We start from the raw sequence: 16,311 nt of genomic DNA, 5'->3' as shown, positions 1-16,311 counted from the left end.
ACTCATGTGATTAACTCTTAGCTGCTCTGAGAATTCGGGATGGGCAATAAATGCTGGCCTGGCCAGTGACAACCTCAACCAATGAATGATTTTTTAAAAAAATTCCTACAGTAGGTAATTAACCACCTGACCCCCAAAAGCCTGTCCACTATCTACAAGGCACAAGTCAGGAGTGTGAGGAAATATTCCCCACTTTGTCTGGGTGAAGTATTTCCAACAACTTTCAAAAAGCTTGACACCATCTAGGACAAAGCTGCCTGCTTGTTTGGCATCATGCCCTCAAATGTTCAGTCCCTCCTCCAAGTGGTGTGTGCTATCTACAAGATGCACTACAGAAATTCATCCAAGTCTCCTTAGCAAGTTTAAAACTCTTGATCTCGACTTCCTGGAAGGACAAGGGAAGCAGATATATCACAAGCAAGATCCCCTCCATGTCACACTCAAACTCATTTGGAAATATGTCACAACTTCTGTAGTGCGGCTGGGTCATTATCCTGGAATCCTCTTCCTGACAACATTGTGGACTGCAGTGGTTCAGGAAGGCAGCTTACCACCACTTGCTCAAGAACAATTAGGGATGAGTATTAAATGTTGGGCAAGCCACTTGCTATGAATTAAGAAAAGATCTTTGCTATCAGAGCTGAGCAGACATTCTTCCTTCACCAATGTACAAAATATACATTGCAGCAAAATTAACATTTTCAAAACTGGTTCTCTTTAGTTTGTTGCTTACATAAATGATTTGGATGAGAGTAAAGGAGGCACGATTAATAAGTTTGCAGCTGACACTAAAATTGGTATAATGGGACGGTGAGGAAGGTTGACTAAGATTACAAATAGATTGATACAAATCAATTGCATCAGTGGGTTGAGGAGCAGCAAATGGAGTTGAATTTTGATAAATGTGAGATATTGCATTTTAGAGAATACAGAACTGCAGATTTGGAATCCAAAGTAGATAAGCAGAAGGCTGAAAGAACACAGCAAGCCAGGCAGCATCAGGAGGCAGAGAAGTTGACATTTTGGGTATAACCTGTCTTTAGGAATAGAGGTGGGTGTAGGGGGAGCTGCAGGTGAAGGAAACAGGATTTTGGGTGAGGGGAGGGGCAGAACAGTGAGGTAGTTATAGGTGATCACAGGTGGTGGGTACGACCTGGTTGGTCGATGGGAGGACTGAATCTGGTTTGTAGCTGGAAGGAAGGGTTGGTAGGTAGAATGGAACGGAGGAGGCAGGGCTGCAAAGGGAGTCTGAGGATGGATGGAAGGCTACTTGAAATTGGAGACCTCAACGTTGAGTTCTCTAGGCTTGTAGGCTTCCTAGGTGGAAGATAAGGTGGTGTTCCTACATTTTGTGGTCTGATCTTCCGCCTGGGCAGCCTGGAGGACTTAATGTTGAGTTCTCCAATTTCAAATAACCTTTCCACCCATCCTCTGATTCCCTTTCCAGCCCAGCTTCCTCCCTTCCATTCCAACTACTGATCCTTCCTTCCAGCTACCAACTTGATTCATTCTTCCTATTCACTCACCAGGTCGTACCCACCACTTGAGTTCCCCTATCATTATTTCACAATTCTACCCCTCTCTTCACCCATACCTCCCTCCCCCTCTTATCTGCAGCTTGCCCTACCCTCCCCTCCATTCCTGAAGAAGGTTATTACCCAAAATAGGGACTTCTCCACCACTTACACTGTTTGGGTATTGCATTTTGGCAATACAAATAAGAACTGGACTTTCAAACAATTAATAGTAGGGCCCTGGGTACTGTTGTAGAACAGAGACCTAGGGGTTCAGTTACATTATTCTGTGTCACAGGTAGTCAGGATGGTTAAGAATATAAGAACTTTGAGCAGGACTGGGCCATGTGACCCTCTGAGCCTGCTCAATCATTCAGTAAGATCATGGCTGATCTTTTTGTGGCCTCCTCACCACTTATACGCCCTCTCACTATAGCCCTTAATTATTTGAACAGTTGAGGAATTACCTATCTTAGCTTTGAAAGCATTTACTGAGGAAGCCTCAACTATTTCACTAGGCAGGGAACTCCGGATTGATTCACCATCCTCTGAGTGAAAAAGTTCCTCCTCAATTCAGTTCTAAATATGCTCCCCCTAATTTTGAAGCTATGCTGTATTGTCTTAGTTTCACCTGCCCAGTGGAAGCATTCTGTCTACTTCCATCAGATCTATTCCCTTCATAATTTTATATGTTTCTATGCTGGAAAACACATTTAGAATAGTTAGATGCTTGTTTTTGACCAGTGCAGACTTGATGGGCCGAAGGGCATTATTCTGTGCTGCAGACCTCTGAGCAGCTCATTTGGCAGGTATGAATAAAATGAACTAGTTATCATGCAAGGACTAACATTTTGACATTTGCTGTTTCTGAGATCCTGCTGTAGACAACTTGACCACCATTTTTGCACAACTAGCAATGACTACACTTCAAAGCTAATCCACAGGTAAATAAAGTGTTTGGACATTTAGAACCTAAAAGCTTGTATATGAGCTCAAATTCATTTTTTCATCTGTTCTATTGCTGCCAATCACAGTTCAAAACCTGTACCCTTATACACTTCTGTATCTGAACACCAATCAAATTGGCCTTGCAGTTCTCTCCTCTGACACTAGCTTGGATTAAGCACATAATGGTGTCCATTTCTAAATTGACTTGGTGATTGTCACTAAACTGTTTCTGCTGGATGCTTTGTTTATGCACTCTTGCAGTGAAGTGACCGCAGCGGTTGACTCTGCTTTTCAGCAGAGTGCTAATTCACTCCCCGGCTCATACTACTTTGAGATAATGAAAGGCACGCTGTGGTTGGTTAAAGGTTCGTGTTTTGTGTGAGGAGGGCATCCTGATTTGACTGGACTTCCTGTTGTGTGGTTTTCAGTTGAATAATGTGGCTGGGAACATTAGCAGACTTCTCGCAAGCAGAGAGATCTCAAAGGTCTCCGGGGAGAAGAGGTGGGGCATGTTTAAGCACATTGATGGTGAAATCCTGTTATTTGCATACCCAGATGGTAAACAGAGCAAAGTAGGTGATAACCCTGTAGAGATGTTTGCTAGGCACAGCAGGAATTTCCCTGCTTAACTGCACATGCATTATGACTCACCAATATGTAAAGTGTTTCAGTAAATTTTAGAAGTATGTGTGCATTCATACCTCATGTTTATTGTATTGCCTGTTTTTGAGTCATTATTCAAACATTCAGTGTCAGCATCAAATAGAATTTTACAGTACAGGAGGCAACCATTCGCATCATCATGTCTGTACTGGCTCCTGAAATAGCTACCCATCCAATCCCATTCTCCAGCCCTATCTCTGTAGCACTTTCAATTAATTACTTTCACATATATATCCAGCTCTCTTTTGAAACTTCCTATGCAATTTGCCTCCATCACTCTCCAGACAGTACATTCCAAATCCCAACAATTGAGTAAAGTAGTTTGAGCTTATCTCACTCTCTGGCTGTCTTGCTGACAGTCTTGAAGTTGTGACCCCCTAATTACTGACATACCAACAGAAAATCCTCCTTTACCCCATCAAAATTGTTGATAATTTTGAACATTTAAATTAGGTCAGCTGTTAAATCATTCCAGTAAGTCTACTTTGCATTCTGCTCAGGACTTTAACTTCCTTAAATAAGGTGCCTAGAACTGAGATTAGTACTCCAAATGTGGTCTTGACCAATGATTTGTGGAGGTGTAGCGTCACTTCCTTGCTTTTATACGCTATCCCTCTATTTATAAACCTAAGGATCCTTTCACTAACTGTTCCACCTTGGCCAGTCACCCTCAGAGAAATATCCATGTAAACCCCGAGGTCCTTCTGCTCCTGTACTCCTTTCAGAGTTGTATCATCAGCCTATACTGTCCCTCCCTGTTTCTCCTACCAGATGCATTACCTCTCATTTCTCTGCATTGAAGTTCATCTGACAGGTATCTGTCTACTTAGCCAACTTGCCAATGTCTTTTTGAAGTAGATCAGCATCTTCACAATTCACTATTCCCCTTAGCTTGGTATCATCGGCACATTTAGATATTTTACCCTCTACATCTCCAAATCTTTTGTGTAAATCAGAAAAAACAAAGGTTCTAGCACTGATCCCTGGGGAACACCACATTCAACTTCTCTCCAATCTGAGAAATATCAATTTATAACTAGAAATGTTTGGGAAACAAATGATAATTTGCTAATGTGGCAAAATGCTTTCTGAAAGTTAGAATGTACAACATCCACTGCACGTCCTCATCCACTGCCTGTGTCACCTCATCAAAGAACTCAATTAAATTTGTCAGACATTAACTGCTGATTGTCTAGTTTTAACTTACTTTTAACTCGCAGGATATTTCCTTTGTCCTGTGTTATGACCTCCATCAGTTTCCCCACTATAGATGTCAAGCTGACAGGGCTATAGTTTCCTGAGTTATCCTTTGCCCTTTCTTAAATAATGGCATCACATTTGCAATCATCCAGTCCCCAGGACTAATCCTATGTTCAGTGATTCCTGAAAAATTTCTTTTGATGGCTTTCCAATTTGCTGCCTTGCCTCGCTCATCAATCTAGGTTGCATCTCATCCAGGAGGGAGTGAGGGCTGCAGATGCTGGAGATCAGAGTTGAGAGTGTGGTGCTGGAAAAGCACAGCACGTCAGGCGGTATCCGAGGAGTAGGAGAATCAACCGTTCGGCCATAAGCTCTTCATCAGGAATGATTCCTGATGAAGGGCTTATGCCCGAAATGTCGATTTTCCTACTCCTCGGATGCTTCTTGACTTGTGCTTTTCCAGCACCACACTCTCGACCCTGCATCTCATCCAGGCCTGGTGACTTCTCTACCTGGAGTGCTGCCAGCCTTTTTAGCCCTTTTTTAATCTATCACTATGCTGCTCAGTTGCAAAAACGTGACCATTACCACCATGTTCTAATTTGGTAAAGATAGAAGCAAAATATTCATTTTATCCCTCTGCTGTATCCTTTGCTTCAGTGAGCAGCTTACTTTGCTTGTTCCTTATATACTCCATCCTATCTTTCACTAATGTTTTACTATTAATATGTTTGAAGCACATTTTACTAGTTGTTTCAGAACAGCCTGCCATCCTTTCTTCACCCTTCCTCTTAGCATTCCTTTTCCTGCCTTAGCCTGTCTCCTGCATTTGAGATACTCTTCCTGTTGTTTTCTATTGCTGTTATTATTCTGGTATGCATCATATACCTCCTTTTCCTTCCTTATTTTCTGATCAATATCCTTGGTCATCCAGGGTATTGGATAATAAGTATTTATTTCTCATTGGTATATCCCCAGTTTGCATCCTATTCATCTCTCTTTTGAAAATGTCTCATTTTTCATCCAGTGTTTTATCCACCAAAAATGTGAATCTAATGAACCTGCTCCAGTTAGAGTCATAGAGATGTACAGCATGGAAACAGACTCTTCAGTCCAATTCATTCACGCCGACCAGATATCCTAACCTAGTCTAGACACATTTGACAGCACTTGGCCCATATCTCTCTCAACCATTCCTATTCATGTACCCATCCAGATGTATTAAATATTGCATTTGTACCAGCCTCCTCCATTTCCTTTAGCAGCTCATTCCATACACTCACCACCCTCTGGGTGAAAAAGTTGCCCTTAGGTCCCTTTTAAACATTCCCCCGTCCTTAAAACTATGCCCTGTAGTTCTGGATTCCCCCACTCTGGGTAAAATACCTTGTCTGTTTACCTTATCTATGCCTCTCATGATTTTATAAACCTCCAGAATGTCACCCCTCAATCTCCAATGCTGCAGGGAAAAAAGCCCCAGCCTATTCAGCCTCTTCCTATAGCTCCAACCCTGGCAACATCTTTTGTAAATCTTTTCTGAACCCTTGCAAGTTTCACAACATCCTTCCAATAGGAGGGAGACCAGAATTGCACACAATATTCCAAAGTGGCTTACCAATATCCTGTACAGTCCATGACATCCCAACACCACACTCAGTGCTGTGACCAATAAAGGAAAGCATTTCAAATGCCTTATTAGACCTAAAATCTTTTCGACCTAAAGATCTGTGCTTTTCCAGTCTGGGACCTTAATCCTTGATTGATTTTTATTCTTTTCCAACTTAATATTGAACCTTATGATCAATATTTCTTAAATGCTGCCCCTACCCGGCCTGACATTCTCCACCTTTTACTAGTTGCAATTAGTTTTGAAGGACTGCTGGACCTGAAATGTTAACTGTTTTCTCTCCACAGTGCTGCCAGATCGGAGTTGCAGTAATTTCTGTTTTTGTTTCACCACTTGTCCTATCTCATTTCGTAGGACCAGGTCCAGCACGGCTTCCTCCCTGGTAGGACTGGAAAACATTACTCCAGAAAGTTGCTCTGCACACATTGCAGGAATTTCTCTCCTTATGTGCTCAAACTCTACCTTTTTTTCCCCCCCAATCAACTCTGGGGTAATAGACATTGCCAACTATCACAATCCTACTTGTCCATAATTTACCCAAAATGTGCTCTCTTCCACTTCCTCCCCAATATTTGGAGGTATGTAATAAATACCCAACAAGGTCACCACTGTCTTCCTGTTTCTCACCTCCAAGCATTACAGATTCTAATTTCGGAACTGCATCTCATTCAAGGACTATGATACTATCCTAGACCAAGACTACTGTATCACCTCACCTCACCTCTTTTCCCCCTCCCTTCCCACGCTACCCCCGCCCCCCCACCACACTTTATTTCTACTAAATATTTTTATCACCTGGGTGTTGCATATCTAGTCCTATTTTAATGAATATTTACAGATGCAACAATGCTCAGTGGATGAAGAGTAAAGCTAACACACTACATGGTTTTTATATATTGATTAAAAAGCTCCTGAGGCAGGCTTAATGAGAACAAAGCAGAGCCAAATTTTTCTGAACCACACTGTTCAGCGATGTTATTGCATTCCTCTGAAGCAGGTGGGACATGAACCTGAGTCAGAAGTAGGGACTCTGCCTCTGCACCACAAGAGCTGCAAAGTTATCTCTAAGCTGTGCTGTCAACTACTCCACCAAAAAAATGGAATAAAACATTGGTTAAGTGAAGATTGCAAGAGGGCATGTCAGGAGCAGCACCAGCCATACTTAAAATTGAAGTGTCAGCCTGGTGAAGTGACAAAACAGGACTAACAATGTAACCAGCAAGTGATATAATTTAAGCAATTCCACAGTCAACAAATCAAATCTAAGCTCTTAGTCACGAATAGTGGTGGACAATGAAGCAATTACTGGAGGAGGAGGCACCACAAATATTCCCACCCTCAATAATGGGGTAGCTCAGCACCAGAGCAAAGGATGAGGCTGGAGTGTCAAGTAGATGATCCATAAAGGCCTCTTCTAGAGGTCCCAAGCATCAGGTACCAGTTTTCAGCCACTCTAGTTAACTCCCTGTGACATCAGAAAAAAAGTTGAAGGCACTGGATACTGCAAAGACTATGGGCCCTCACCGCATTCTGGCAGTGTAACCAAAGACTTGCCGCATCCCTAGCAAAGCTGTTCCAGTGCAGTTAATGGCGTCCACTCAACAAAGTGGAAAATTGCCTAGGTATCTCCTGTACGCACACAGCAAGACAAATCCAATCCAGCCAGTTACTGCCCCATCAGACTACTCTTAATAAGGTATCATTGAGTGTTATCAAGCAGTTCCTGCTCAGCAATAATCTCACTGGTGCCTAGTTGGGGTCTACCAGGATCATTCAGTTCCTGACCTCACTGCAGTCTTGATTCAAACGTAGACAAAAGAGCTGAATTCCAGAGGCCTGGTGAGAGTGACTGCCCTTGATGTTAAGACCCCTTTTGACAGTATGGCATCAAGGACCCCCTAGCCAAAACAAAGTTGATAGGAATCCAGAAACTCCTCTGCTCTTTGCAGTCATATCTGACACACAAGATGGTTGTGATTGTTGGAGGTCAGTCATCTCGGCTGCAGGACATCTCTGCAGGAGTTCCTCAGAATGGACTCCTAGGCCCAATCATCTTCAGTGGCTTCATCGATGACCATTCCTCAATGATAAAATTAGAAGTGGGGATGTTCGCTGATGATTGCCCAAACCTAATTGCCTTTGAGAATGTGGTGCCAAGACTCCCCTTTGAACCACAGGTGGTGTAGGTGCATAAACTGTGCTTTAAGTTAGCAGTTCCAGGATTTTGACCCAGTACTATTGGAAATTACAGTGGTATCATTTCAAAACAGCGACATGCATATGAAAAGGAAGACAGAAGGACATCATCCTTTCCCTTGAACCTATGCTGCCATTTAACCTGATTTGAGGTCACAATCTAGATTGCTGTCTACCCAGATCACCTTTCACTCCTTGCTGAGAATCTATCTACGCCTGCCTTAAAAATATCAAAGAATGCCACTGGCTTTTCAGAAAAAGATTCATGTGTATCTTGAAAAACTTTTTAAAATAAAGCCTCACTTCTTTATAAATAGGTAACCCTTTATTTTAAGCCCAGCTCTATGTCCTCCCTTAAGAAAAAATATCCTCTCTGCACTCACCTTTTCAGTACCCTCCAGACCTTGTATGCTTCAAAAGAGTCACCTCTATCTAGACTAAACTCTCAATAGTTATGAGCCTAGCCTTTCCTCATTTGATGACCTGTTTGTTCTCAGTATTAGTCTGGTCAGCCTTCTTCGAGCTGCTTCTAATGTACTTTAAATAGTTGGACCAATTTTGTGCTCATTACTCTGGATGTGGTCTCATCAAAACCTTTCTAACTACAGAGAAACCTTGCTACTTTTCTGTTAAGTTCTTCTCACTATTACTGATAAAAAAAAAGGTGGTGCAAGCCATTCAGTCCCTTGAGCCTGCTTTGCCATTCGATGTAATGATGGCTGATCATTCAACTCAGAACCCTGTTTTTACTTTCTTCCCATATCCTTTGATCTCTTTCAGTCCTAAGAGCGTCTTTCTTGAAAGTCTTTATTGTTTTGGCATCAACAGTTTGTCAGAGAATTCCACAGCCTCCCCACACTCTGGGTGATGAAATTTCACATCATTTCAGTCCTCGATGGCTACTGTGTATCTTAGACTGTGACTGTTGTGGACTCAATGATCATCAAATACATCCTTCCAGCATTTACCCTATCTGATCCTATTAGAATTTGAGTTTATATGATATGCCCACTCATTCTTCTGAACTCCAGTGAATTTGTCACAACTGATCCAGTTTCTCACCATACATCAGTCCCGCTGTCCCAAGAATCAGCCTGGTAAACCTTTGCACTCTCTCAGTAGCCAGAAAATATTTCCTCCAATAAGGAGGCTGAAACTGTGCACAATGCTCCAAGTGTGATCTCACCAAGGCCCTGTACAATTGCAACAAGGCATCCCTGCACCTGGCCTCAAATCCTGTCACTATGAAGGCAAAACATACCTGTTGCTTTCTTCATCTTCTACTGTACATGTATGTTTACTTCAATTGTCTCATTGCCATGGAGAATATACCAATTAATGATGACTAACTGCCAACCTTTCTTCAAATTTTAAATCATGTTCATGACTTAGGATATTGCCCTGAGAAATAAACCCATTATGGCTGGCACCTATTTTGTTGCGTAGAATCAGAAACCATGTGTGTACATGCTCATAAATGAACAGGGCCCTTTGAATTAATATATGTTGCATCTGGTATTCACAAAGTGCACAACATTGTTGGTGACAATCCTACATTGATTGTTAACGTAATTCCTCACCCATTCAGGATTATCTAACTGATGTTATCCAAATGCAGTCACACCTAATATTGGACATTGATGGAGCATTTGTTAACATGGACTGGTTGGGTATACATCCTACTTCAACATCACAGGGTGAACAGACGGTGCAGGCCCGATTTACAATGTGGTCGATGAGGCAAATCTTGTGGAACTATAGGAATCTCAATGAGTATACCGAATAGTAAAGGTAGGTTTGCAGTAGAGAACCATCTGGCTAATTGTTGAACGAGGACACCAAAGAAGAGGAGCCTGTTTGACCGTTCCATTTCAGATATGAATTTGAGAGTAGAATGGGACCCATTAAGACATGGAAGGAAATTAGTTTACCTCTGGAAGAGTAATGTATCTCAAAAGCAACAGGTGAAGCTGTTTCACGCTGCTACTATGCAATAGCAACATAAGTTGGGCTTGCCACTAACAGGATGCTGCTGTCAGACCAAAGAGATTTGCTGTCCGTCACACAAATGAGTAATGTGGTATACCAAATGAAATACTGGTGTGATGCCAGCTATGTAGTCCTACATCTCAAAGGACAGCAGATCGTATCAAACAGTATATAATTTTGGCTGTTCACAACAAGCAAGGCATTAAAACCTGTAAGAAAATCTTACATGCTCCTATGCTCTATTAAAGACTAGCTACTCTGCAGTAATAGGCTTCTTCCTGATGACAGAGATCCTGTCAAAAGCTGTCTTCATCAGTAATCAAGGGAAGCCAGCTAGTGTTTCTGTTTACTCTGTTCTTAACTCGGCGAGGTTCATGGCAGAGTTGAATTGGCAGGCAGAAATCCTCATGGATTTAGGTTAAACCATCTCCTTGTATTTAATGTTTCTTTCACTTTATATTTAAAACAACTTTTCAGTCAGTAGCATTGTTTTGAGTTCAGAGATTTCATATGCAAATTGAACATGTGATCTTAGCTTGCATTTGTTGAGGTAATATTACATTGACAAAGGTACTACCTTATGTTATAACTTGTTGGCACAGAAGGCTGTGGAGGCCAAGTCATTGAGTGGATTTAAGACCGAGGTAAGTTCTTGATTAGTAATGGGATTAAGCGTTAAGTGGAGAAGGCAGAAGAATGGTGTTGACAAACATATCAGTCATGATTGAATGATGGAGCTGACTCAATGGGCCAAATGGCCAAATTCTGTTCCTATATTTTATGGTCTTATCCTGTACACTAGATGCTAAACTGAAGACACTCATTCCCCAAACCATTTGTTTGAACAGGTGGGTGTTAAAGATCCCACTCTGCTCTTCAAAGAATTACCAGCATTCCTTCCAACACAACCAACAATGTATTAATTAGGCTATCATCATGTTGCTGTATCCTGCACATACCTTCAAAGTGATTCATTAAATATAAAAATGCATATAATTCTACTCCTAATAACAGCGTCATATGAAGGTGGATTTCTTCTTTAGTGTCACTCTGCATCAGGCATTGGAATAATTGAGCAAACACAGCAGAAGGAAAAGCCAAATGTGATGTGACTCACCTTTGAAATCATAGGGTAGTGATCGTGTGTTTGGATTGTTCCTGTAGTGTCGATTTCTTTCCATGGACTTCAAACTATAAGTTTTTCTGTTTTGCCCAGATGATCACTGTGAATGCTGCGCTGTTCCCAAGCTCAATCACCAATTCCCTGATTGCAGTTGGAAATGATGGACTCCAAGAGCGTGATCGAATGGTGCGAGCATGTCTTGCCATCCTCTGTGAGCTAGGTAACTAAATTAATCTTTTATCTTTTCTGGTATTTATTCCTCAGTATATTCCCTGCAGGACTACAGTGTGGCCATCTACTTGGATTTAGCCTGTTGTTGGTAGTGTAGTTTCTGGACAAAATATTGTGCTTACAAACCTGATTGGCAGAAAACCTTGGCTCCCATTCCACCACAATGCTTAAGCGACAAGTCTGAGATCCCGAGCATCACAGGTGCCAGTCTTGAACAATTTGGTTCACTCCATGCAATTTCAACAAATGACTAAAGAGACTATATTGCAAAAGCTATGAGCCCTGCCAATATTCCAGTCATAGTACTGAAGGTTTGTGCTCGAATGCTGGCTGAATCCCCAGCCAAGATGCTCTAGTACACCTACCACAAGGGCATCTACCTAACAATGTGAAAAATTGATCAGATGTGCACTGTGCGCGAAAAGCAAAACAAATCCAGTTACCATCCTGTCAATCTACTATTGATCATCAACACATTAGTGGAAGAAATGGTCAACGGTGCTATCAAGTAGCACTTAGAAAGGAATAACCTGTCATTAGTATTCAGTCTGCCTGGACCCCTGACCTGATTAAAGCCTTAGTCCAATCTTGGAGAAAATAACTAAATTCCAGAAGTTAGCTAGGAGTGACTGCCTTTGATTTCAAGGCAGCTTTAGACAGTGTATGGCTTAAAGGAGCTCAAAAAAAAATCTCGCATCAATGGGAGACAGCCATCCACTGGTTGATTCATATCTAACACAAAGGAAATTGGTTGTTACTGCAGGTCAGTATCTCAGCTTCAGTATCTTTCTTCCATCTAAAGGTCAAAAGGGATGTTCGCTGATTATTGCACAATGTTCAACACCATTTGTGACTGCTCATGAAAATGCTTTTTTGTTCTGGGGACCCAGGTTTGAATGCTGATATGGCAGATGGTGGATTTGAATTCAAGTAAGACTCTGGAACTAAGAGTCCAGTGATGGCCACAAATCGATTGCTGATTGTCGGAAAAACCCATCTGATTCACTAATGCCATTTAGGAAAGGAAGCTGCAATCCTTACCTGGTCCGATCTACATGTGGCTCCACAGCAATATGCTTGACTCTTAACTGCTCTCTGGGCAGTTAGGAATGGGTAATGAATTCCTGTGAATGAATTAAAAACATGTAAAAGACCATTTAATTTCTTTGCATAAGAAAGACAGGAGAGACTGAGTAGGTGGTAAGTAGTCTATGGAGGAATTAACTGAGTAGCTCTTTCAGAAGTCAGTAAAAATACAATGGGCTGAATGGCCTTTTCAGTACGGTAAAATTATATGTTCCCATTCTCAGCTAACCATGGGAATTAGATCTGGACAATATCCAAGATTTGGCTGGTAGGCAAATGTTGTGCCCCTGTTCAAAAAAGGGAATAGGGATAACCTCGGGAATTACAGGCCATTAGTCTTACTTCGGTGGTAGGCAAAGTAATGGAAAGGGTACTGAGGGATAGGATTTATGAGTATCTGGAAAGACACTGCTTGATTAGGGACAGCCAGCACGGATTTGTGAAGGGTAGGTCTTGCCTTACAAGTCTTATTGAATTCTTTGAGGAGGTGACCAAGCATGTGGATGAGGGTAGAGCAGTGGATGTAGTGTACATGGATTTTAGTAAGGCATTTGATAAGGTTCCCCGTAGTAGGCTTATGTGGAAAGTCAGGAGGCATGGGATAAAGGGAAATTTGGCCAGTTGAATAGAAAACTGGCTAACAGGTCGAAGTCAGAGAGTGGTGGTAGATGGTAAATATTCAGCCTGGAGCCCAGTTACAAGTGGAGTTCCGCAGGGATCAGTTCTGGGTCCTCTGCTGTTTGTAATTTTTATTAATGACTTGGAAGAGGGAGCTGAAGGGTGGGTCAGTAAATTTGCAGATGATACGAAGATTGGTGGAGTTGTGGATAGTGAGGAGGGCTGTTGTCGGCTGCAAAGGGACTTAGATATGATGCAGAGCTGGGCTGAGGAGTGGCAGATGGAGTTCAACCCTGTCAAGTGTGAGGTTGTCCATTTTGGAAGGACAAATAAGAATGCGGAATACAGGGTTAACGGTAGGGTTCTTAGTAAGGTGGAGGAGCAGAGGGATCTTGGGGTCTATGTTCATAGGTCTTTGAAAGTTGCCACTCAGGTGGATAGAGCTTGTAAGAAGGTCTATGGTGTATTAGCGTTCATTAGCAGAGGGATTGAATTCAAGAGTTATGAAGTGATGTTGCAGCTGCACAGGACCTTGGTTAGGCCACATTTGGAGTACTGTGTGCAGTTCTGGTCGCCTCACTTGAGGAAAGATGTGGAAGTTTTGGAGAGGGTGCAGAGAAGAATTACCAGGATGTTGCCTGGAATGGAGAATAGGTCGTACGAAGATAATTTGAGAGTGCTAGGCCTTTTCTCATTGGAACGGCGAAGGATGAGGGGTGACTTGATAGAGGTTTATAAGATGATCAGAGGAATATATAGAGTAGACAGTCAGAAACTTTTTCCCCGGGTACAACAGAGTGTTACAAGGGGACCTAAATTTAAGGTGAAGGGTGGAAGGTATAGGGGGGATGTCAGGGATAGGTTATTTACCCAGCGAGTGGTGGGGGCATGGACTGCGCTGCCTGTGGGAGTGGCAGAGTCAGAATCATTGGCGACCTTTAAGCGGCAATTGGATAGGTACATGGATGGGTGCTTCAGCTAGGACAAATGTTCGGCACAACATCGTGGGCCGAATGGCCTGTTCTGTGCTGTATTGTTCTATGTTCTATTTGTGCCACAAAACTGTCAGACATTGACTATCTCTTCCAAAAATACAAGAGTGTCCCTAACTCCCTTAACACTCAATATCCTTACCTTCAATGAATACTCCAATAGCAACATCTGAAGGTTTTGCATTGACCAAAATTTGAACTGAACCAGCCATTTCAATACTGTGACTACAAGAGCAGGTCAGAAGCTAGCAATTCTGCAGAGAGTAACTCACCACCTGTCTGTCCTGTGCCTGTCCATAAACTACAATACACAACCTTTTTCATGCAGAGGGTGGTGTGTGTATGGAATGAACTACCAGGGGAGATCGTGGAGGCTGGTATAATTACAGTATTTAATAGGCATCTGGATGGGTAAATGAATAGAATGGTTTTAGAGGGATGTGGGCCAAATGCTGGCAAAAGGGGCAAGATTAATTTAAGATACCTGGTGTGCATGGACAAACTGGATTGAAGGGACGGTTTCTGTGCTGAGCAACTCTGACTATGACTCTAAGTCAGAACTGTGATCGAATAGTGTCCAGTTGCCTGAGTGAATGCAGTTGCAACAAGACAGAATAAACTCGATACTATACAGCCTGCTTGATTGGTACCCCATACATGCCCTTCAACATTCAGCCCCTCCACCACTGCCATATAGTATTAGCAGTGGGTACCATCTGTAAGATGCACAGCAGTAACACTCCAAGGAGTGTTGATGAAAGTAATGCATCTGATGTGGTTTACTTGGGTTTTAGCAGACTTTTGATAAGGCAGACTGGTCAAGAAAGTAAGAGCCAATGGATTCCAAAGTTAAGTAACACATTGGATCCAAAATTGGCTCAGAGGCAAGAGGCTTTGGACAAACAGGCAGAAAACTAGCCACCAGGATACATGAACATCAACTAATCACAAAACGACATGACCCACTCTCACTAGTATCCTTGCATACAGCTGAGGAAGAACTCCACTTTGACTGGGACAACACATCCATCCTAGGACAAGCCAAACCGAGACACACATGAGGATTCCTAGAAGCATTGCATTCCAACTGGAACTCTATCAACAAACACATTGACTTGGATCCCATTTATCATCCCTGGAAAAAAAGAACAGGAAATGACATCACCATAGGAAATGATGTCATCACAAAATGACATCAACAACTCAAGGAAACTCAATATATAAATAGAAAGCAGGCTTTACCACCAGTGCTTTGTTTGGAGGATCAATGAAGACGTTACCTAGTATACTGACGAAATGTATGAAAACGAACCTTCAAGCTTAGCGAGCGAACCCACATCTAGAATCTCAAACTGAGTTACAAATCTTCTCAAAACTCGCTGACACCTATGGGCGCAATACACTAAAACTGGCCCGAAAATGGGAAACCAATGCCATCTGACCGAGCGCCACCCGTAAAAGGCTGCACTTCCTGCATGAACGCCTAAGGAAACATGTACTACCGAAATGTCTTAAATACAAACCTCCCATTAACACCCCACTAGCCAAAAGAATAGCAGAGAACGCTTAGAGAAATTATTAACGATGCCCACAACAGATTCCGTAAATACAACCGGGAAATTTTGTACCGAAAATCTTTACTCACTAGTGTAACAGGCCATGAATTGGACAGCGACAAACACAGAAAATGAAAAACCTAGACAGAAAAAAAAACTAGACAAACTTACACAAAATAACAACACTGACAACACAGAAGCATGGATAAGAAAACTTATCTGACCAACCCTTAATGGACACTGAAAAAGCCATTTTAGTAAGAGGATTAAATTACAACTTGCAGGATGTGGACAAGAAAGATTTCTTAGCAGCATTAGAAACAGCACTGAAAGACAACCAACTGAGAAAAAACCCAGCAAACCATCAGACAGGCAGTCACACAAACATTAAGCAGGAAAAAGGAAGAAAACACAGTCAATACACAAGAAAGGAAAGCACTAAAACAAAGATAAAAACATTGTTAATCTACCTGCAGACAAAGGACGCTTGGCAGTCATCTTAAATCAAAGCGACTACATTTGAGAAAGCGAATGCATTACTTGCAGATGCCAACACTTACCAACAAGT

General features: G+C 42.0%; 1 protein-coding gene across 2 annotated transcripts in view; it reads left to right on the top strand.

The window, feature by feature from the left end:
* rictora (RPTOR independent companion of MTOR, complex 2 a) overlaps positions 1 to 16,311 on the top strand; it is a 239,055-nt gene that overhangs the window by 114,719 nt on the left and 108,025 nt on the right. For both annotated transcript variants that reach the window (XM_043703095.2, XM_043703086.2), the window contains exon 7: positions 11,354 to 11,480. In XM_043703095.2, coding sequence (XP_043559030.1) covers positions 11,354 to 11,480 — 127 coding nt within the window. The remainder of the gene's footprint in view (positions 1 to 11,353; positions 11,481 to 16,311) is intronic.

Source organism: Chiloscyllium plagiosum, unplaced genomic scaffold, assembly GCF_037043375.1.
Source record: "Chiloscyllium plagiosum isolate Xiang-an unplaced genomic scaffold, Cpla_swu_hap1 HiC_scaffold_2, whole genome shotgun sequence".
In the NCBI taxonomy this organism is placed as follows: Eukaryota; Metazoa; Chordata; class Chondrichthyes; order Orectolobiformes; family Hemiscylliidae; genus Chiloscyllium; species Chiloscyllium plagiosum.
This window is presented reverse-complemented; position numbering and strand designations above follow the sequence as displayed.